Raw genomic sequence first — 23854 nt, 5'->3', positions numbered from 1 at the left:
AGCATACCACCCTCCACCTCAAAAAACTATCCAGTCTCCTGGTTTCCCACCTCCGGAAAGGCAACTCACTCACCCTTCACAACCTTTCCAGCAAACCTCAACCTCCTCTCATTGCACACAAACCCAGTCTGTCCCATCTACGCAATCTCCCACTTCCAGCTCCACTCCCTCCAAAACCTCAAAATTCCAATCAACACAATCTGGAACCACAACACCCTAATTCAGTAGTTAACCTTTCCTCCAAACCTCTCTCCCAATCCGAAACCTCTGTCCTATCCAAAGGCCTCACCTTCAGCCCCACTCCCAGATTCAACCAAACAGCCCTCGTCAAAAAGATTTACTGTCCTATCCTCGTACTCTGCTGGAAATATCACTTTGCCATGAAGAAAAATGATTCTAATCCTACTCCTGAATCACCACTGCTGAAGCCCAGGCTATCCGTGATCTGAAGGCTGACCGATCCATCGTCATTCTTCCGGCGGACAAGGGTTCCACGACCGTGGTACTTGATCATCGGGAGTATGTGGCTGAGGGACTGTGTCAGCTTTCAGACAACACCACATACAAAGTTTGCCAAGGTAACCCCATTCCCGATGTCCAGGCGGAGCTTCAAGGAATCCTCAGAACCTTAGGCCCCCTGCAAAACCTTTCACCTGACTCCATCAACCTCCTGACCCCACCGACACCCCGCACCCCTACCTTCTACCTTCTTCCTTCTTCCTAAATTCCACAAACCCAATCATCCCGGCCGCCCCATTGTAGCTGGTTACCAAGCCCCCACAGAACGTATCTCTGCCTACGTGGATCAACACCTTCAACCCATTACATGCAGTCTCCCATCGTTCATCAAAGACACCAACCACTTTCTCGAACGCCTGGAATCCTTACCCAATGTGTTACCCCTGGAAACCATCCTTGTAACCATTGATGCCACTTCCTTATACACAAATATTCCGCACGTCCAGGGCCTCGCTGCGATGGAGCATTTCCTTTCACGCCGATCACCTGCCACCCTACCTAAAACTTCTTTCCTCATCACCTTAGCCAGCTTCATCCTGACCCAGAACTTCTTCACTTTTGAAGGCCAGACATACCAACAATTAAAGGGAACAGCCATGGGTACCAGGATGGCCCCCTCGTACGCCAACCTATTCATGGGTCGCTTAGAGGAAGCCTTCTTGGTTACCCAGGCCTGCCAACCCAAAGTTTGGTACAGATTTATTGATGACATCTTCATGATCTGGACTCACAGTGAAGAACTCCAGAATTTCCTCTCCAACCTCAACTCCTTTGGTTCCATCAGATTCACCTGGTCCTACTCCAAATCCCATGCCACTTTCCTTGACGTTGACCTCCACCTGTCCAATGGCCAGCTTCACACGTCCGTCCACATCAAACCCACCAACAAGCAACAGTACCTCCATTATGACAGCTGCCACCCATTCCACATCAAACGGTCCCTTCCCTACAGCCTAGGTCTTCGTGGCAAACGAATCTACTCCAGTCCGGAATCCCTGAACCATTACACCAACAACCTAACAACAGCTTTCGCATCCCGCAACTACCCTCCCGACCTGATACAGAAGCAAATAACCAGAGCCACTTCCTCATCCCCTCAAACCCAGAATCCCCCACAGAAGAACTACAAAAGTGCCCCACTTGTGACAGGATACTTTCCGGGACTGGACCAGACTCTGAATGTGGCTCTCCAGCAGGGATACGACTTCCTCAAATCCTGCCCTGAAATGAGATCCATCCTTCATGAAATCCTCCCCACTCCACCAATAGTGTCTTTCCGCCGTCCACCTAACCTTCGTAACCTGTTAGTTCATCCCTATGAAATCCCCAAACCACCTTCCCCACCCTCTGGCTCCTATCCTTGTAACTGCCCCCGGTGTAAAACCTGTCCCATGCACCCCCCCCACCACCACCTACTCCAGTCCTGTAACCCAGAAGGTGTACACGATCAAAGGCAGAGCCACATGTGAAAGCACCCACGTGATTTACCAACTGACCTGCCTACACTGTGATGCATTCTATGTGGGAATGACCAGCAACAAACTGTCCATTCACATGAATGGACACAGGCAGACAGTGTTTGTTGGTAATGAGGATCACCCTGTGGCTAAACATGCCTTGGTGCACGGCCAGCACATCTTGGCACAGTGTTACACCGTCCGGGTTATCTGGATACTTCCCACCAACACCAACCTATCCGAACTCCGGAGATGGGAAACTTGCTCTTCAGTATATCCTCTCTTCCCGTTACCCACTAGGCCTCAATCTCCGCTAATTTCAAGTTGTCGCCACTCATACCTCACCTGTCATTCAACATCATCTTTGCCTCTGCACTTCCGCCTCGACTGACATCTCTGCCCAAACTCTTTGTCTTTAAATATGTCTGCTTGTGTCTGTATATGTGTGGATGGATATGTGTGTGTGTGTGTGTGTGTGTGTGTGTGTGTGTGTGTGTGTGCGCGCGTGCGTGTGCGAGTGTATACCCGTCCTTTTTTCCCCCTAAGGTAAGTCTTTCCGCTCCCGGGATTGGAATGACTCCTTACCCTCTCCCTTAAAACCCACTTCATTTCGTCTTTCTCTCTCCTTCCCTCTTTCCTGATGAGGCAACAGTTTGTTGCAAAAGCTTGAATTTTGTGTGTATGTATGTGTGTGTTTGTGTTTCTATCGACCTGCCAGCGCTTTCGTATGGTAAGTCACATCATCTTTGTTTTTAAATATATATATGTATGTATATATGACAGAATTCTTCTAAAGCTATAGAATGAACACAAGTGCACGGGCATGTGCAGACACACACACACACACACACACACACACACACACACACGTACATGTGTACTTGTGCACGTGACCACTGTAATCTCTTAGTGCTAACACCCATCTACAATGAGCAACAATCTCAACTGGGGTGGGTATTGAGGGGCTAGAGAAGAGTGTAGTGTGGAGAAGGAGATGGATGGTAGGGTAGGGGTGAAGGGGAAGATGAGGTAGTGCCACCTGTGAGAGTGTTGAGGGATGTGGTGTAGCTGTATGGTAGGATGGCTGTGCAGGGTGCAAGGGGGGGGGGGGGGATAAGGAGCTAACCAGAGAAGGGGAAAGGACTACGTAAGCCGTGCGCACCGCGTTGTGTTGTATGCTCAGCAACTGGGTGGTCTAGCTGTATCTTGGCCACAACTTCTCAGAGGCCATTCATGTGGACAGACAGCTTGTTAGTGGTCTTGCCTCACAGAAGGCTGCGCAGTGTTGCAGATTATTTGGTATACCATAAAGGTGGTCCTGCATTTGGTGAGATAGGAGATGCCTTTGTCAGGACTGGAGTAGGTGATAATGGAAGGCTGTATGGAACAGGTCTTGCATATAGGTCTATTGGAGTGGTCCGTGCCATGGGGCAAGTTGTTGTAAGTAGATGTGAAATAGGAGTAGGAATAGGAGAAGATTGTAGAGGTTGGGTAGGTGGCGTACTACTGGAGTGGGTGTGGTGGGAGGATATTTCTCATTTCAGAGAACGAGAAATCGTCAGAGCCCAGGCAGGGAATGTGATTCAGTTGCTCCAGTCCCGGGTTTTCTGAAAGTTACGAGGGCAGTTCAATAAGTAATGCAATACATTTTTTTTCTGAAACAGGGGTTGTTTTATTCAGCATTGAAATACACCAGGTTATTCCCCAATCTTTTAGCTACACAACACTATTTTTCAACGTAATCTCCATTCAATGCTACGGCCTTACGCCACCTTGAAATGAGGGCCTGTATGCCTGCACGGTACCATTCCACTGGTCGGTTAGACAACGAGGGACCCAGCGGGAACAAACCTTTGAATATCCCAACTGGTGAACAATTGTGACAGCACTACCAACAGAGATGTCAAGTTGAGTACTGAGTTGATTGATAGTGATCCGTCGATCATCTCGAACGAGTGTGTTCGCACGCTCCGCCATTGCAGGAGTCACAGCTGTGCATGGCCGGCCCACACGCGGGAGATCAGACAGTCTTGCTTGACCTTGCGGCAATGATGACACACGCTTTGCCCAACGACTCACCGTGCTTTTGTCCACTGCCAGATCACCGTAGACATTCTGCAAGCGCCTATGAATATCTGAGATGCCCTGGTTTTCCGCCAAAAGAAACTCGATCACTGCCCGTTGTTTGCAACGCACATCCGTTACAGACGCCATTTTAACAGCTCCGTACAGCGCTGCCACTTGTCGGAAGTCAATGAAACTATACGAGACGAAGCGGGAATGTTTGAAAATATTCCACAAGAAATTTCCGGTTTTTTCAACCAAAATTGGCCGAGAAAAAAAATGTGTTGCATTACTTATTGAACTGCCCTCGTAGAACTAGTGTTATCATATTTTTTGTCTATGTCATTTTAAGAATTTGAGATCTGTACTAGATTTCATGTTGATGTAGTTACAGCAGTTGTCTGTTGCTTGTAATACTAATACAATGCTGTGGAATAGTTGATGATATACTTGTTTCTAGTCGTAGTTTTACAGTTCAAGATCATTTTTCTAATATTTCATTGTCATCTGTTTGTTATTAGATGAGTGGTAAAGTGGTCAAAGATATCCCACTTGAAATCTTTGGGCCGTGGCAAGTTGAAGACTATGTCCCACCAACTGCGGTTGATGGCAAGGTTCCAAGGAATGCATATGGCAATGTGGAACTGTTCAAACCAAGTATGCTGCCTGGAGGCACTGTCCACATGCAAAGTAAGTAAGTTAAACACACCCAGAAATTGCCAGGAAATATTTAGTGCCTAACACTAATAGTAATTCAGACAAATTTTAGCAGACATAATAATTCATGCGGGGCATTATACTGGAGTTATATCCTGTTTATACTAATGCAATGTACACACAACAGGGTTGCCGAATAATGCTAGGAATATGTTGTGGTGCTCTCTCTCTCTCTCTCTCTCTCTCTCTCTCTCCCCCCCCCCCCCCCTCCCCTCCCCCTCACTCCCTCCCCCTCCCCCTCTCCCTCTGCCCCCTCTCATTTCTCACACAACATGATCATATTGTTTTCTCTGTTGGGCAACTGACAGTACTGGGGATTGCTCAATGAACAAGTACAGATTCGGCATCTGACTCGATGCTGAAAAAATTATGTAGACAAAATGCTATTTATTGCTCATATCAACCTTATGGACACTACAGTGACATAAACATAAACCACTATAAAACGTATGTGACAAGCAGAATGACAGATAGACGATGGGCAGAGAGAGGGGCGAGGAACAGATGGATGGGGTGTGGGGGGGATTGACAGAGAGGGATGGTAGGTATCAATGAAGTCACACAACAGTTGGTAATTTAACTTTGAAACCGCTGGTTTATTGGCATTTCTGGAAAAGAACGCACTTCACTCTCATTCGATCAGCAAATTCCTTGTAACAGTTTGTATGTGTAATGGGACTTATTATGTTGCAAATCGTCCTAATGAATGAATTGATTTGCAGTACAGTGTTGCTAAGCAACGTGATAAACAAGGTGATATGTGTCCTAATTAAAACAGAACCTCGATATTTTGAATAAATTTTCGGTTCTTTTTATCAAAAATCAGTATTTGTCTTGAAAAGTGATTTCAAACTTCATGCATTGCAGTTATTATACGCGATTTAATGGAAAGCTCAATCACGCGCTAGTGTATTTCGAATTGAGCACGCAGGTTTCAATTTTCCCTGGTGGGCTAAATGACTTTTTGTAATAACGTGATGTGTCTATCTCGCGTAGAGTCTAAATAAAACTGGATTTGTGTCTATTCGGCTCAAAATCACAAAATGAAATTCACCGCACCGATCAGCAAACTGTAAACGCGCACTTTTAGCACTCTAAGTGGTGACTCGACTAAGAGTAAAAGCTGCACATAAATTCACACTTTTTACGTGATTACAAAAATCAAAACACCTTTATATTAAACAGATAAATTATGGCATGCAATTACTAACTAAACATTTTCTATTCTAAATAAACTTCAAGAACTTGTTTTTCATAATCAATAAAATTTTATCCCATGAAAGAAATTATTAGTCTGCTAAAATGGATTCAGATTACTGTCAACTCATGTCTGGATGATGATGTCATGAATTCAAAATTGCTTGGAATGAATGAAATACCTTTACTGGAAAATACTATCAGTTGAGTAATTTACAGACTTTTATGACAAATTTGGTACTTGCTGCTTTGCTACAGTATGTTCCACATCTCTTCTTCAGCCTCTGAATTGATTTCAACTATACTTGGTACACACATCACTTACTGTCTGGAAAGAAATACAGTGTAGTAAGAACCACTTGCTTCCTATTGCGGTGGGGTCGCAGTTGAAAATGGAGTGACGTAGGAGTTCAACAGAGTGGTAGTGCAATTGAGGAGATAGATGAAGGTGAAGATGGAGAAACAGAGAGGAGGGGATTGACAGGAAAAGGGAGAGCAGGGGATAGACAAGGAGAAGGGGAGGAATGAATGGACAAGGAAAATAGAGAGTAGAAGGTGGGTGGAAGATAGGTAGGGGTAGTGGGAAGGTGAAAAGTGGGGGTTGTGTAATGAAGCTAATGGAAGAGGAGGGAGAAAAACAGAAGGGGAGGTAGATAAAAGGAAAGACCACTTATATGTGTGCGATATATGTGGCACAAGAGTACACTGGCAAAGTCACAGGTAAAAAGCTAGTGTAAAAATAAAGATATCATTGCTGTGGCAGTGTAAAATAAGTCTTAACTTATCACTTCAAGGATTGATATAGAGGGAATGAAAATATTCCTTAGGGAATGAAAATATTCCTTTTAAAATCGACCAACCCAATGAATATAAATAATGCACCTTAATATTTGAATGTTTTATACGGTGTTTTTGTCTGAGAACAGAGAAACAACAAACCTACAGCAGTTATTACGGGTGAGTGTGACATTAAATAAATTGTGAATGTGTTGCTTCCATTGTGTTATGCCCTATGAAGTACTAGGAGCCATTTAATTCCAATTGCTAGATGGTACTGTGCAAGAAATGAGAACTCCATGAACAACTTATAATAATTTTGATGCCTGGTATAGCTGGTAGTACCATCTGATTCAGTGGCAGGGAAGGTGGATCTAACTGTCATCAGCACAGAGGAATTTTTCTGTTGCCTGTTCTTCACAAAATCCTTTCAAAGGGCATACTCCAGATAGTATAACAAAACATCAATCAAATTAAGTGAACCACAGATGAAAGGCAACAGGCAGATTCCATAATTCTAGATTTCCAGAGAGTGTTTGACACAGTACCCCCTTGCAGGCTGTTAAAGAAGGTACGAGCATATGGAATAGGTTCACAGGTATGTGCGTAGCTGGGAGACTTCTTAAATAATAGAACCCAGTATCTTGTCCTCAACGACAAGTGTTCATCAGAGACAAGGGTATTGTCAGGAGTGTTCCAGTGAAATGTGATTAAACTGGTATTATTCTCTGTATACGGAAATGATTTGGCAGGTAGGGTGGGCAGCAATCTGTGGTTGTTTGCAGTGATTCTATGGAGATACAAGATGAGTTGGATAAAATTTCTAGTTGTGATGGATGGCAGATGGCTCTAAATGTAGAAAAATGAGTGTCAATGTGGATAAATTGGAAAAACAAACCTGTAATGTGTGAATACAACACTAGTAGTGTCCTGCTTGGCACAGTCACATTGTTTGACTCTAGAATGGTCAGGCAGAAAATAGTTTCAAGAACGGTTGGGCTGGGTGTGTGGGACCCAATAAATAAAACACTTAAAACAAGTGACAGACAGTATATTTACATCAAATGATGAATTTTTATTTTGTTCAGGCAGTACTAAGTGCTATAGTGACATTATTTTAATTTTTTGAATTGTACAATAATTGTCAAAACAAATCCTGAAAAACTTACTTCTGTGTAGTACTAAATATAAGTAACTGGAAATACATTCAGTTGAAGGACTCTGATAGTTGGTCCAATGTTTCTTGTTAATCTTGGATTGTACTCTATGCTTCAAACAACACCTTCTTAACTTAGCTCAAAAGTTGAGGACTCGAAACAACGTCCTCAGTAAGCTAAGCGGAACTGCCTAGGGATCTCCAGCAACCACCGTGACATCTTCAGCTCTGGGCTTGGTGTACTCAAGTGCTGAGTATTGTGCACCTGTTTGGACATAAAAGGCTTGTTGATACCCTGCTGAATACGACAATGTGCATAATATCTGGCACAGTCAGATCCAGTTTATTGGCTTCCACTGTTAACCGGTATGATGCCTCCCGATCTACGTAGATGTACTGCTCTTATGAGAAAATACCACAAGATCTCCAGGAATTCTAACCTACCTGTGCATAGCGACCTGCCACTTTTAAATCGTAAGAGACTGAAATCACGCTATCCAACTCCATGCGATGCTGCTGACATGGTTGCTAAGGATTTCAAGCCTCTTGAAGAATGGAAAGGTCGGTGGGAAGCAGTGACAGATGTGCATCTGCATAACATCTTCTCGGGTGCTAAACTTCCAAGTGGATTCGACCTACCACGCAAGACCTGGACTACTCTCAACAGAATCCGTACCGGCCATGGCCAGTGCAGGGATGCTCTCTTTAAAAAGTGGAAGAAGCTGCCTGATCCAGCCTGTGACTGTGGGGCTACATACCAGACTGTTCACCACATTGTCAGTGAACGAAGGATTCGAGCCTATTACGGCGCCAAAGAGGACTTCCTGCTAGCAACTCCAGATGCAGTGCGCTGGATTGAAGGACTGGATATTCAGTTGTAAAGACAAACTTAAGTTTCTTGTGTGTCAATATGTACATATGTATATATAATTTAATTTCATGATATGTCTGTATTAGCCATACACTAAATAATAATACTGGAAATACAAGTAAATTTGATTGAAATACTATATAAATGAGAATAAGAACTAAGAATAAAAAATGTTGAATTTTCATTATGTAAATAGAAATTGTGAATATAATGAACAGTTTTTGAGATACTGTCCTCTAAAACATCATTTTTCAAAACAGTTGCCACAGACCATTTCAGTGTGCACCAAGCATAACCACACCTTGCAGACTTTGCGAAAGTATTTAGTTTTGCTGTTCTAGCATTTGTAGCATCTTCCCCTTTTCACTGGTTGTATTGTCAAGTGTGGTGTTCTGAGGTATTGTCTTCCAACTAAAACATTTGTTTGCCTTGAATACAATGTAACCACTGAGAGATGCAGTGTTCAACAACTGAAAGGAGAGGCCACTGTATTGCCCCTCTAGCAACAGTTTACGCACCACACATAGCATCAACATCCTCTACTCGGCCCTTTGTTTTGTTGTAGTATGTTGTTAGATATGTGTCCTTCACCCCCCCCCCCCCCTCCACTACTGCTGCTGTCACTTTGTTTCATCATCATGATGCATTGAGGAAATAAGCAGTACGGATTTGTTTCATTTTGGTACATATGAAAGTAATGTGACGTCTTCCTGAAATCCAAACTTACTTGAGTACCCTTTTTAGAATTTTTGGGTAAAAACTCAACTGAAATTTCAGCTTCTTTTAAACATACCAACAACAGTAATATTCTTTTCTTGTAGTACTTTTTTGACGGTTGGGTAAGATGTAAACCAGTTGTCTGTTGTCAGATTTCTTGCAGGCCTTTTTGTTGTTGTTGGTGTTGTGTGTCTAAAAGATGCAAAACAACAGTGTCTGCCTTATTACTGACCTTGTACGATCCTTGTGGTTGTGCACCTGCATAGACTTCTAAATATTTTACATATTACATTTTAGAACAAGCAAGGATGAAAACTTTGATCCCCTGCTTGGCAGATTTATTTGGGATACACATTCTGAACCTGCACCTGCCTCTGTATGGAGTGAGTATTTCATCCAAAGCAGTATTTCCTGACAGAGCAAAATATGCATTGCCGTTTGAGATAAACATATCAAGAATTGATTTTATGGCAGCAAGAGTATTATGTGCTTTTCTTTCTTCCCATGTATGAATATTGTTACAACTGATACAATGATACAAAATTCTGAACCTTTTCAGAGACATAATTGCTTGTAAAAATTTCTATTCTGGTACCATCTGTATTCCAAAAGTCTTCAATATTCTTTTTATCACCATGCAATGTTCCAGCTAAGTAAAGCAAGCCAAAATATGCCCTCAGTTGATCAAAAATTGTAGGTCTAGCCATATTTGGGTCACTGGTATATTTGCTTTGAACTGAATCAGTATAGGTATTGGCTCATTCAAGAACTAAATCAATCAGTGGATTGCTAAAAAATACCTGCCATTATTCTAACAGTGGATGTACACTATGTGATCAAAAGTATCCGGACACCACCAAAAACATATGTTTTTCATATTAAGTGCATTGTGCTGCCACCTACTGCCAGGTACTCCATATCAGCGACCCCAGTAGTCATTAGACATTGTGAGAGAGCAGAGTGGGGCGCTCCGTGGAACTCGCAGACTTCGAATGCGGTTAGGTGATTGGTTGTCACTTGTGTCATGCGTCTGTACGTGAGATTTCCACACTCCCAAACATTCGTTGGTCCACTGTTTCCAATGTGATAGTAAAGTAGAAACTTGCAGAGCGCGTACAGCACAAAAGTGTACAGTCCAACATCATCTGTTGACTGACAGAGACTGCCGACAATTGAAGAGGGCTGTAATGTGTAATAGGCAGACTTCACACAGGAATTCCAAACTGCATCAGGATCCACTGCAAGTACTGTGACAGTTATGCAGGAGGTGAGAAAACTTGGATGTCATGGTCAAGCGGCTGCTCAAAAGCCATACATCACGCCAGTAAATGCCAAACGCCGCCTCACTTGGTGTAAGGAGCGTAAACATTGGACAATTGAACAGTGGAAAAAGGTTGTGTGGAGTGAACAGTCACGGCACACAGTGTAGTGATCCGATGGCTAAGTGTGGGTATGGCGAATGCTCGGTGAACGTCATATGCCAGCGTGTGTAGTGCCAACAGTAAAATTCGGAGGTGGTGGTGGTATGGTGTGGATGTGTTTTTCATGGAGGGGACTTACACTCCTTGTTGTTTTGCGTGGCACTATCGCAGCACAGGCCTAGATTGATGTTTTGAGCAACTTTTTGCTTCCCACTGTTGAAGAGCAATTCGGGGATGGCAGTTACATCTTTCAACACAGTTCAGCATCTGTTTATAATGTACGGCCTGTGGCGGATTGGTTACACGATAGCAACATCCCTGTAATGGACTGGCCTGCACAGAGTCCTGACCTGAATCCTATAGAACACCTTTGGATGTTTTGGAACGCCAACTTTGTACCAGGCCTCACCGACCGACATCAGCGCTTTGTGAAGAATGGGCTGCCATTCCCCAAGAAACCTTCCAGCACCCGATTGAACGTATGCCTGCAAGAGTGGAAGCTGTCATCGAGGCTGAGGGTGGGCCAACACCATATTGAATTCCAGCATTACCGATGGAGGGCGCCACAAACTTGTAAGTAATTTTCAGCCAGGTGTTCGGATACTTTTTGATCACATAGTGTGCACTTGTGACAGCTCGTATACTTCCAGGCCAATGCACAATAACTATTTTGTGATGTCTTGTTCGAATGCTTTGTTGGAAACAAGTTTTTCTCCATTTAGTTGCTCCTTTCCTTCCTTTATAAAAGTGCTTGGGTGATGTTCACGAGTCGATCACAGGAATTGTACTTGAGTCACCAACACTAGGGGCATCGGTGCTGGCAGAAGGCTGAACATCTTTATCTTCGCCACCACATATTTCAGTATTACTGTCATGATCACTGTTTATTTTGAAGTCAGAATCATCTGCTTCACTCTCATCTTATGAAATTCTGTAAATTTTGCTCTATAAATGACTTTCTCTTGCCATTTTAATTGAAAATGATTGACGATGATAAATCAGTTTTAGGAAATAACAAATAGTTTGCGAAGTAACTCAGTGATAGGCCCACACCAAAATAAAAGTAGCACTATTAGTAGCACTATTGGGAAAATTTAGCGAGCCAGTATTTGAAGCTGAGAGTAGAGTGATTCTACTGCCTACAACAAGGATTGCGTGTAAGGGCCACGAAGATATAAGAAATTAGAGCTCATACAGAGGCTTATAGACAGTTGTTTTTTTCTAGTTGTAATTGCAAGTGTAATGGGAAAGGAAATGACTTGTAGTGTATGGTGTTCTCTCTGCCATGCACTGTACAGTTCATTGCGGAGTATCTGTGTAGAAGAAGATCAAAAAAGGAGCTGTCATGTGGAACAGACATTGTCTGAATAGACTCTTGAGAGTAAAATATACAAGGTAGAAACACAGTAACTGTGTTTGTTTGCTTGAAAAAAGTAAGTTTGATGAACAGTCGCTCTTACACATGTTGCAAGACACTGCAGTAGAGAGGTATAAAGAGTATTTTAAGTCATAATAAACAATACAGCCTTCTCATCTTTTCTGAAATCATCAGGAACTTACACAAACATTCCTGACAGATTAACACTGCGTGCTTCTTTGTTCTCTACTTATCCTTTTCTGGTCTCTGTTGTGGAAGCGTTACTATGGACAGCAAAGATCTGCATGTCAGTCACACTGGTCTGATTTTTCACACAAGTTAATTTCATTGAAAACGCCATTATATAGTGAAGGTTACATACAAAATTCTAATATTTTATGCTTAAATTGAGTTCATGTACAGAATGTTACTCTGAAGCTTGTGTGCACATGTGATACAGTGTAATGTGTTCCACTATGCAAGCAGGTTTTATCTTTTTAATTTGTTTAGTAAATCTAGAGATCTAACAAAATTAACATCTCAGTTCCAGGTTTGAATCGCGTAGCCAGAAAATTGCAGATAGATTGTGCTCCAGCAGTAATTGGTTTTGATTTCCACTGTGGAGCAAGTCATCCTGTTTATGACGGATTCGTAGTCTGCGAAGAGTACAAAGATGTGCTGGCTGAAGCATGGCAAGCAGTGAGTCCAATATATTAAAATTATTTTCCAGAATATTATTATGGACTTTTTGCAAAGACTGCTATTATCTAGGTGTCAATCTTCAAAAGTATTGTAATTAATTTTGAATATATTTTAAATTTTCATCAGATTGACCAAAATGTATAAAATAGTGCTATTATGTCCTTGATGGTTATTGCAGAGTGATCTCTGCATCTATTACTATGCAAGTCCCATATTTCATCATTCTTAAAACAGTGATCTCATGTGATGACAGGTCACTAATAGTTTTGTTGTTTGTCGAATCCTTCTGTGTCATTACGGTGGGGGAAGGGTGGATCTATATATACATCTTCACTCTGTAAGTTGCTGGGCCATGTGTGACACCCTCAAGCCCAAATTTCCCAAATGTTTTCATGATGCCCAGTACATGGCATTGTACTGAACTATTCATTGCCTGCCATAATGTACTGATTACAGTTGATGGTTGGTAATGTGCATGTCACTAGCTTGATTCCTGCCTCCTGAAATTATTTTCAACGTTTATAATTTTTGGAAGGTTCTGGGTCTTAATTATTCATGGATTATTGAAATTTGCTAAAATATTTTATTTACGTTGAATGTTATGTTATGCCTCTACTGAGGCAGGCAAGTCAGTTTTGTGTGCAATCAGTAAACATACTTCCTGTGTGAAAGCGTGTTGACAACTCTGCTCTCATAACTGGAACTCGATTCCAGATTCTGTGTTAATTTGGTGGTGACACCAGGTATTTCAAACAACAACATCACTGTGAGTATGATGGGGCTACACAAAAGCTATCCCTTAAATGGGCAGGAACCCAAGTACAAACAGTGCATTTCTCATAGGATTGTCAATGTATGATACTAAAACATTAATGTGACATATGCTTATCAGGCATCCATTCAAAGTTGCTGGACAGAATCTGACAAAATGGCTTAACAGATTCAGTAAAAAATTAATACCATGTTTGGCGACACCTGGCAGCAACTCCACACTGCCAAACAACTATAGACAGTGCCAATGACAGATTAGCCATTGATAAGTAATCTGTGTATGTATGTTTTGGTGCTGTATCACACGGTGAACATGATTATACTAGAAGCCGAAAACGTTTCTAATGAAGGACATGGTGTATGACAGGAGATGAGTATCAAGTGCTTCGTTTGAAGGATCTCACCACAACAGAAGTCTTCATCAGTTGGTGGTAGCATACACAGTCATTGCACCAGAAAACATTATGATAAAGAGTTTGACAAGCTTCTGCATGCCATACTGATGGTACTCATGGAAGATCATAAACACCTTACAACGCTAATGTGGGAAAACCATATTTTAATGTCAAACAGAGACAGCCAGAAGTAGCAGCTTTCAGTTTTGAGCCCAGTCAGGAGCTGATAGTATCACTAATTTTAGAAGAGATTTGTTATTCGTTGGCACTGATCTCTTAATAGGCATACCAACACTGAGAAGTGAAGTTAGAATCCCCACATTTATGTCACAACTATCATGCAACACTAAGTTTGTCAGTTCCGTAACCAGTTCCATTGCCATCCAGAAAAATGGGCATTTGGTGTACTGAGGACAGCTTTGCATTATTTCCTGGACACAGTGTGTGCCACTGTAAAGATGGAGAAATTGTATGTGATGAATATATGCCACAAGATGTCAAACAGGGTCATTTTGTACACAGCAGGAAATTGCACGTAACTACAGCTGACTTCTGGTAAACATGTCAATGTGTCCCAGTAGCTGTCACTCACTATATTGCTCATGTGAGAAACTTCTTTGGAATTGGCTCATACTATAGATGCTTTAAAACGATATCGCTTGTAAAGCTCGTCTCTGCAGGAACTACTGCAAGAAGTCACCTCTTTGTGTTTTAATTTATTATCATCATTATTATTATTACTACAGTGAGTGGCCAGAAAGGCCTGTTTGTAGCCTTGAGGAGGAGATGACATTTACACCAGTGCTTTCAATTTTGGAAGAGAATGCCAAGGTGGAATTACATATTGACACTAGTGGTTGTGGGATTAGTGTGTTTTGCAAATACATATCAAGGAAGGTGTTGAAAAAGCGATTGCTCTCACTTCCAGAATACTCTAAGTACACAAAAGAATAACTCTTTGATTGAAAAATAGTTGCAGTTGTCTGGGCAATCAGTACATTTCAATTCTATTTATATGGCAGACCAACCACTCTTTGACCATCAACACTGCAGGCTAACAAGTTTGAAGGGACCATCAGGGTGATTGGCAAGATGGGTACTGAGGCCTTAGGAATATGCCTTCACAGTTTGAGAGATATTCAGTAAATTATAACTTCGAAAAATAAATTTGTGTAATTGAACGGTTGATTGAAGAAAAGTGCTAACCCAAAATTCAGTGAAGATTTGTCTTATCACACAATCTGTTCTGTTTTCAAGCGTACAGCATGTTGGTACCAAGTAGTTCCGTGTATACCACTAGAAAGAACTGCCTGCATTGTAAATTGTTTTGCCCTGTTATATTTATGTCCTTGTCTTTGAATTTCACCCACATATGATGTGTCTTAATTGAAAACGACGCTCTGGAAGGATTAACACTGTCTTCTCCCAATCCCTTCAGACATTTATTGTTTGTCCGCAGTCTGGGTGCACATGAGATTCCGATGCCACAGTATTGTATCATGCCACTAATGAAGCCAAATTAGAATGACATAGCTCATTTAGTTGAGTATCAGGTAGTAATTAGTTATCTTCATTTGGAGGGGAACAACGCTGCAACAGAGGAAACACTGCAGCTGTGTCAGATTAATCCAGATGACTTCTTTAGCTGCCTAATTATTTTTATTTTTTATTTTTTTCCCCACAGTAATAACTAAAACTTTATGGCTACCCCTCGTAATATGCAAAACTGGACACACATGCAAGGGTGTAGATTACCCTTCACGGAATCCGTTGTTGTAATATTACAGCACAGGTGGTATCCTACACATAACTGCATTAGTGAACTTTGCAGCTGAACAAGCAGAAAATACAGCATTACAGAAGATTGTATAGGCGTTAGAGAAGGAAGCAGTTGTCAAGACAAAACTCAGATTAATATATGGAGAGAAAATAATGAACAAATGCCATGGAAATAGTTGCTCATTATCCCTGGTCATTCGTGGTCAGTAATACTGAAGTATTGTCATAACAATCTTTTGTCAAGTCATATGGAATTTGCGAATATCATTGATAGAATTGTTGGCCAGATCTCTACTGATGTACAGAATGACAGTAATAGAAGCATGTGACTCAGAAGCCCCAGGATATCTGGTACCAATTCGTCCTGCATTTGCTCCATTTCAGCATTTTGAAATTGACCTTTGAGGGTGGTTTCCCAAGTTAACGGTTGGGAAAAAAAATGATGAAAAGCAGCACTCACTATCTCACATCATGTGTTGTCATCAAGACGGTGTAACTGCTGAGGTTTCAGAAAGCAACAGTCTCTTTCAGAAGACACAATTTTAATCATTGAGCATCAAGTCGTCATGGAAAAGTAAAATGCATCTGAAAATTTACAGCTTTAGACTTCAATATCTTTAAAACTGTTCTAGATAATAACTGATTTTGAACATGTTACAAGGTAACTCATAAAGTTTTGTTTCCTCATTCATACACATCAATGTGTGCACTCGATAGTGGCACATACAACATCCAGTCCTTATTCAGTTTTCAGGAACTTGGAGGGATGGAGGTTGGTCATGTTGAAATGCATTGTGAATGCATGTCATGAAGTCCTGTAGGTCTGCGACTTTGGTTCAGGACACCTGATCCCGTAGGATGAGGTCTACTGATGTAAGATCAAGTGACCATGGCAAGCAGTGGGACAGACCTCTTCGTCCTCCACCTACCCATAAACTTTTCAATCCAGAAATTTCCGAGTGTTTAGGGACCAGTGAGATGGTGTCCCATCCTTTTCTGTCCTTTTGGAATATGATGCAGGTATGCTCCAACTGTGACACAGCAAACTCTTGTGATGTGCCCAGGTAAACATTATTGATGACAGTAGATTCTCGAAAGAGACTGCATCATTGATGCAGTTGTGCACAACTCCGCATCACACATTGCTCTTGGGACTCTCCCTCTCTTTCCGTTTCATATGTAACATGAAAACACTTTGATGCCTGTCTACGGGAAATGGCCAAGAATTCTGCACATGTGTAGAGCTCTCAGATGCATGTGGATCTCATGGCAGATTGCACACTTCCCCCACTACCAAGCCTCACTGTCTGTGTGGGAAGATGAGGAAACTGCGAATGTACTGCATTTGAGGGCAGTCGCACAAGGAACATTAAATGCTTTCATGCGCCTTGGCTTCATATTATACTATAGTAGAAAATTTGAAAGTCTAAAGCTCTGTGCAGCTTATCCTGATGAACAGTTACCAGTGGATAGCACAAAAGAATACATTAAGCTGGTTTGCAACTGCATTACACCAGTAGTGTTGTGCATGCCACATTGTTCCTTATGGAATGCTTAAAACTTTTAAACTTAGATATACACTGTCCAGTCACAGTAATGTGACAACCGTCTGTTTGATGTCAACAAGCAAAAACCATTAACCGATGGCAGGTGGCAGCACTAGCAGTGGAGGGTATATAAAACGTGTCCATGGGACATGGAAAACAGTGCAGTCAATGTGGTAATCTGGAAACAGCAATTTATTGGGCGTCGAAAAGGGAATGATCTTTGCCTTTCATGCCAAGGCTGGCAGTATTTCCAAAACTGCTAAGTTTGTAATTTGCGCATCATCATGGTTAAAGGGTACCATGCATGGAAAAATAGCGCTATATAAAAGTGACAACGAGGCATTTGTGGTGCACCCAGGCCATAGATGACCTGTGAGTGATAGCTGGAGAGTCGTGTACGGGTGAAATGACATGTAAGTGTTTATCAGCTGATCAACCAGATGAACCAAGGGGGCTACCAGCAGTGTTTCTTCAGTGGCCATTCAGGGAATGTCGATGTGTACGGGTCTCCGCAACAGGCGCATGGCTCATGTACCTGTGCTGATTGCTGTTCATCAATGACATAGGCTGGAATTGTGACAGGTGACCTTTTCAGATGAATCACATTTTACGTTCAATCACCACGAAACATTTGAAAGCAAACTTTCACACACATGTTGATTGAAACACTGATATTACTTTTGCAGCCTCATTATGGAGACATGAGAACTCTTGAGAGGAAAACTTTATAGAACTTGTGGACAGTTTTAATGTAAAAGAATGTGTATTTTAAACCAAATTTACACTGCAGGTCCTTCAGTTCCATCTGCACTGGGGCACTTTCAAGTGAAACAGCAAAGTGTCTCAAAAGTAGCTCAAAGACGGATGTGAGATTTTCTGTTCTGAGAAAACATTTTGAAAGCTGTTCCTTTAATTCTTGAAGCACTGCACTGAGTTCTTCAAAATTCACATTTCTTTGATGCCAAAGAGCTAAAGGAAATGGCCAGTGTGTTTTTTCAAAAATTGTCATTTCCAAATTTTTTTTTTTTTTTTTTTTTTTTTTTAAATGCTTCCACTTTCCCCATAAAATATTAAGTAAATTTCTCGTAGTCTTTCAGTGTTTTTCAGAGGATGTTCAAGGGTGCAGAGTGTCCACTAGAAATGAGATGTCTGCAATCCATTCCCAGTCTGATTATAGATCCTGAGTTCATTTTTATTCAGTAGTTTGTTTTAAATGGAAAAGTTATTCTTGCTCCCTAGACTTATCCAATGAATGTCACTGTAATATATAGTGCCATCATACTCTTCATACAGTTCTATCAAAAATTATTGCAATTTTGGAAAATGTACTATTTTAATATCTATTTCGTCACCTGCACCATGCCTGCAAATTTAGCACAAAGTGGTTCATTATGTACAAATTAATTAATCCCATACGAATCGTCTGTTGATAATGATTACTTTTTGCTCTTTCGTTGATAGCTTAATCTTCAGATTCGTTGTGCATGGTATCGTAAAGTCATTCTACAGCAAATTTGCAGCATCTGGCTATTTTGCAGCTGCATAATAAACATTACAAATTCACATCCCTCTTTTCAGAAAAAAGATTGACCCTGTGTTTCCTCTTAGTTTTTGTAGGTCACTAGGCTGCCCCTTTCTGAATGTATGCCCTGTTGCAACAGCCACAGAACCTTCGAATTTCCTTCATACCAAGAGCAATTAGCCATGGATAAACACTGCTATGGCCGTGAATAGAAGAGAACCTGCTAACCGAAAAATACCGCACCACATGCCATAAGAAAAACGATCATATCACATCATTAAATGAAACGTTGTGGCGTAGCAAGTTGTTCCGAGACAGGCTGAGCCCCAGACTGCATGCATGCCGTACATTGTGCTCGCATGCAGTATTGCCCACCATAGGTGTCCATGCTATATACAGATGTTGTGATGGGCAGTATTCCGGATACATGAAAGGATGATTTACTGAAGTGACAAATCTTTTCCAAATATCATAGTGTCCAACTTTACTGGTATACCCACTGCAAACTGTTCATGTTGAGCTGTGTTAGCCAGCTTTGGCTGCTGCCCCTTGTTGACATAAAGATGTAACGTCTCGTCGAAGACTTTGTGCACTGTTGATCATGGCATTTCCAACTCTGTCTGCTATACACATTGATTTTGCCAGTCTCCTGACAAATGCCTGCTATATGTTGTCCATATTGACATCTGAAACAGGTGGGTGACCTCCCCATGTTTATGGAGAACACTTCCCGTTGCAATACCATATGCCAAGCCCAGGTAGTTGGTTCCGATGTGGTTCCCTTCGCACTATGTCCAAAAGCATTGAATTGCATTTCGTAATCAAAGTCTTAAAAATGTAAAGATAATTTATGGACACCATGTATTGGAGTCAAGACTGTTGTCAGAGGTAATTACATTGTGCATAGAGAGACCACACCTAGCAGCCACTGATGAACGGGCTTGTGGACCATTTTAATAAGCCATTGGCAGATGTACTCTGGATGCATACTCACGTCGAACAGAAAGACTGAGACATAATATTGCCTGCTGTATGAACAAAAGTAACCAGTTTTTGAAAATATAGTGTAAGAATATTCTCACCAAGAACACGTATATGAAGGTATTTAAGTTTACAAGCTTTCAGAGTCAGTCGTACCAAGTGGTTATAATTAAAGAGCAGCTCTCATAAAGATCCAGTGTGGGCTGTAATTATTGTATGGCAGTGAAACCTTGTTGATGTTCTAATGTTTTAACGCAGAAATGATATACCATGAAAAAAAAGGGGGGTTTAGATTTTGGCTATCAGGGACAAGTCTGGTGCTGTGAATGCAATAAAGATGTACAGAAATGTTTCCCTGTGTAATGGATTGGGAATGGGATGCGGGAAGAAAATGTCAAATGAGAAAAGCATAATATTGATTTTATTATGGGCCACTTTTTACACATTCTGTTAAATATGAGCAATGGAGACATGAAAGAGATGCTGTATCCATAAAAATGACGTGATCAACAGTTGCTCAGAAAGAGATGCTGTATCCATAAAAATGACGTGATCAACAGTTGCTCACAACAGTTCTGGTGGAATCTGAGCAACATGCCCTTGTATACTGGCCTTCAAATCAGGTCGACACAGAACATGTCTCTGGTTAAACATGTTCTTTAGACTGCCCAGAGGCAGAGCTAAAAAGTTGCATGGATTCAGGTCAGGTGATATTGCAGGCCACACATCTGGAAAACCTCTGGATAACATGTTCGTGGAAGGTTCATTAAGCAGTTCTCTCATTGGGCAAGTGACATGAGATGTTGCTCCATCTTGCGTGAAAACTGTGGTTTCCACGTGGTTGTGCTCTTCCTAAGCAGGAATCACGTACTGTAAAAGGTCGTCTCGATAACATGCAGATGTCACAGTACACCTGACAGGCTCTGTTTCCTCTTCAAAGAAGAACGGGCCGAGAGTAAAGGTGCTTGTGAATCCACACCACACAGCCTCATATGATGAGTGCAGTGTCTTTTTGTGCACAACACACAGTTTAACAGTACCCCAAATTTGGTAGTACTGTGTATTCACTGCACCCTATAGTGTAAAAAGTGCCTTGTCATACTGCACAAGCATTAGTACTAGCCGGAGCACGTGCCACATGGTTAGTTGCGGCAACAGCAACATTGTCAGTAATTTCCAGGTGCCATACCAAGCTCACCTCTGTTTTCAAATATCATTACCACCTTTTTTAAAACATTTAATACCATGGGCCTCTCCTCAGAGCCTTCAGTTAGTTACACATTCTCAGTGCGGCAGTTTAATCGCAGATATCCTCATAAAACAGTTTCACTAACAGCACACAGTCTCTCTTCTCAGTAGCCATAAAGTCCACTCATGTTACGGCTTGTTAAATGACAGTGTGGATGCATACTGTTATACAAACAGGGTACAGCACCAGATTTGCACCTGGTGGCCAAAGTTGGAACTAAATTTTTCCGTTGTAAATCTGTCCTGCATTAATGCATTAGCATATCTACCAAGTTTCACTCCATACGATAACTACAGCCTACACTGGATCTCCGTGAGGAACTGCACTCTAATTATAAGTACCCGGTACATATGTGTGTAAGTGGGATCTTTGACTTTTGACTCCAGTGTACTTATGGCAACAGATAAAAAGTGAATTAATTTCTGGGGACTCCTTACTTGCTGACTTTAGTTTTTTTGCTGCTATTACCTAGAAATATTTCCTCTAATATTATGAAATGCGAAATATATCTTTTAATAGATGTTCTGAATGTGTGGTAGGATAACTACTGTAATGTTTTCCTTCACTTTCTGTTCTGTTCCCCCTCTTTTTCCTTTATCTCATCATTTCCTTACCCTGCCTCTGCTTTGTTTTGTTCAGCTGTGTACTTTCTCCCTTTGTAATGTGTTTCGTGATGCCACTGTTCTTAACACGTTTAGAATGAAGGCACTTTCCGTGTATCCCAGCTTTCTACAGATTTCAGCATTCTTATTTTAATTACAGCATATTTTTTTACATATTTCCTGTACAGAATTTTGATTCACTTCATTGCTGAAAACATCTGCCCTTTTACATCTGTAATGTTTATAGATAATATTTTTTATTTTTTATTTGTGTATTATAATTATTTTTTGTTGTTTTAAGGAAGAAGAGGAGGCAGATAGGCGCTATGAGGAGAAGAGGTTAAAACGGATCTATGGAAACTGGAGGCGATTGATAAAAGGTCTTCTTATAAGAGAACGATTAAAAGCGAGATATGATTTTGGCCCTGTTAAAGAGACAGCTAAAACCAAAACAAAGAAAGCAAAGAGATTCCAAGAGCCTAAAAGAATGAAAACTGTTCAGTCTGATGATTCAGACTGGGAAATGGGACAGTGCGACTAAATTTAATTGATCTTGTGAGGTTAAAATAGTAATTAGTAACATCGTCATGAAACATTTTCAACAAAATGCATTAAAATTTTCTGCTCAATTTGTTGTAAAATTTTAGTAATCATACAATTCATAGAGTGCATCTTTCACGCATGAACCATTGCACTTTCTCCCATGAGCTTGTGTGTATTCTGGTCAAACTACTGCAAAGATTTTTTACAAATTATATCATTTCATTGCTGTACTTCAACTATTTGCTAGTACCTGTTGTCACATTTTATACCTGTATTCGTATATTTTTAAATCTTACAGTATTTTGTAATAGCTTACATTGAGCTTCCCTGTAATAGTACTAAGATATAATTTTTTTCTTCTAAGATTTTTTTTTATGTATATGCGAAAGCATGTTCACACCAACTTTGTGTTGTTTCGTCCAAGAAGACTTTTTCTAATTCACTATTCACTATTTGTGAACTATGTACATATTTCTTTGTTTGTGAAATGCTGCTGGCAGCTGTGATTTTGTTAAGGTATTGTATGATATCAAAATTTTAAAATACATTAACACCCTTTTTTTTTAAAAAAGAAATCTGTATAGTGTGAATTCTGTTGGCAAGATTCTTACAGGATTCTGCCTTGGCACAACAAAGGAAAATATGCTGCACTACCACTTAATGACTGAAAACTGTTAAGATATTGCATACCTGGGACTATTGTGATGTCAGTTTGTGACACAAATAACCCTTCACTTTTGTCAGTAGTGTGCTCTCCTGTTCCACTGAATTAGGGCGGTTTATGTCTGTACTATTTTTCATTCCTCTGCAACATGCTGAACAGTTTTATTTTTATGTTAGTACATTATAGTTGTGTTGCCTAGGATTGTCATTTGTCTTACAGAAATTTAGTTAGACAATGGAAACTCCAGGTTGGAATATCAACAATATAAGAAAAAGGGTAGACAGCTAGTCACCATGAGGATGACACATTGAGTTGCAGACAGGCACAATGGAAAGACTGTCTCAATTTAGCTTTTAGCCAAAGCCGCCTCCACACACACACACACACACACACACACACACACACACACACACACACACGCACACACACACATTCACACAAGCATGCACACCTGACATACACGTGATCATGATATTCGGCAGCTGTGGTCTGAGCTGCAGCGGTCATATGTAGATGAAATGTGCTTGCTTATATGAATGAATGTTTGTTTAGTTTCTGAAGAAGGCTTTGACCAAAAGCTAAATTGAGACAGTCTTTTTGTTGTGCCTATCTGCAACTCAGTGTGCCATCTTTATAGTGACTACCAGCCTATCCTTTCCGTGTATTGTAGAAATTTAGTTAGGTCAGTGCTTGGTTCTGAGCTTCCCACTAAATTACATTAATTTCCATTTTAGTTGTAGCCATTCATAGGCTCGTGACACACTAGACTTGTTTATGAGAACAAGCTACTTCCTGTATGCTTGAAGTGCTTGAAAGTGAAGAATAAGGATTTGGAAAACAATGAAC

General features: G+C 41.0%; 1 protein-coding gene across 1 annotated transcript in view; it reads left to right on the top strand.

Annotated features, from left to right (window-relative positions):
• LOC124622647 (DNA repair protein complementing XP-C cells homolog) overlaps positions 1 to 22905 on the top strand; it is a 73239-nt gene extending 50334 nt beyond the window's left edge. The window contains exons 4-6 of the mRNA XM_047148425.1: positions 4562 to 4730; positions 12798 to 12952; positions 22103 to 22905. Coding sequence (XP_047004381.1) covers positions 4562 to 4730; positions 12798 to 12952; positions 22103 to 22342 — 564 coding nt within the window. The 3' untranslated portion in view covers positions 22343 to 22905. The remainder of the gene's footprint in view (positions 1 to 4561; positions 4731 to 12797; positions 12953 to 22102) is intronic.
• The last annotated feature ends 949 nt before the right edge of the window (positions 22906 to 23854 follow it).

The sequence above is a fragment of the Schistocerca americana genome, chromosome 7 (genome assembly GCF_021461395.2).
Source record: "Schistocerca americana isolate TAMUIC-IGC-003095 chromosome 7, iqSchAmer2.1, whole genome shotgun sequence".
NCBI lineage: Eukaryota > Metazoa > Arthropoda > Insecta > Orthoptera > Acrididae > Schistocerca > Schistocerca americana.
The sequence above is the reverse complement of the archived record's forward strand: the minus strand, read 5'-3'. Positions and strand labels throughout refer to the sequence as shown.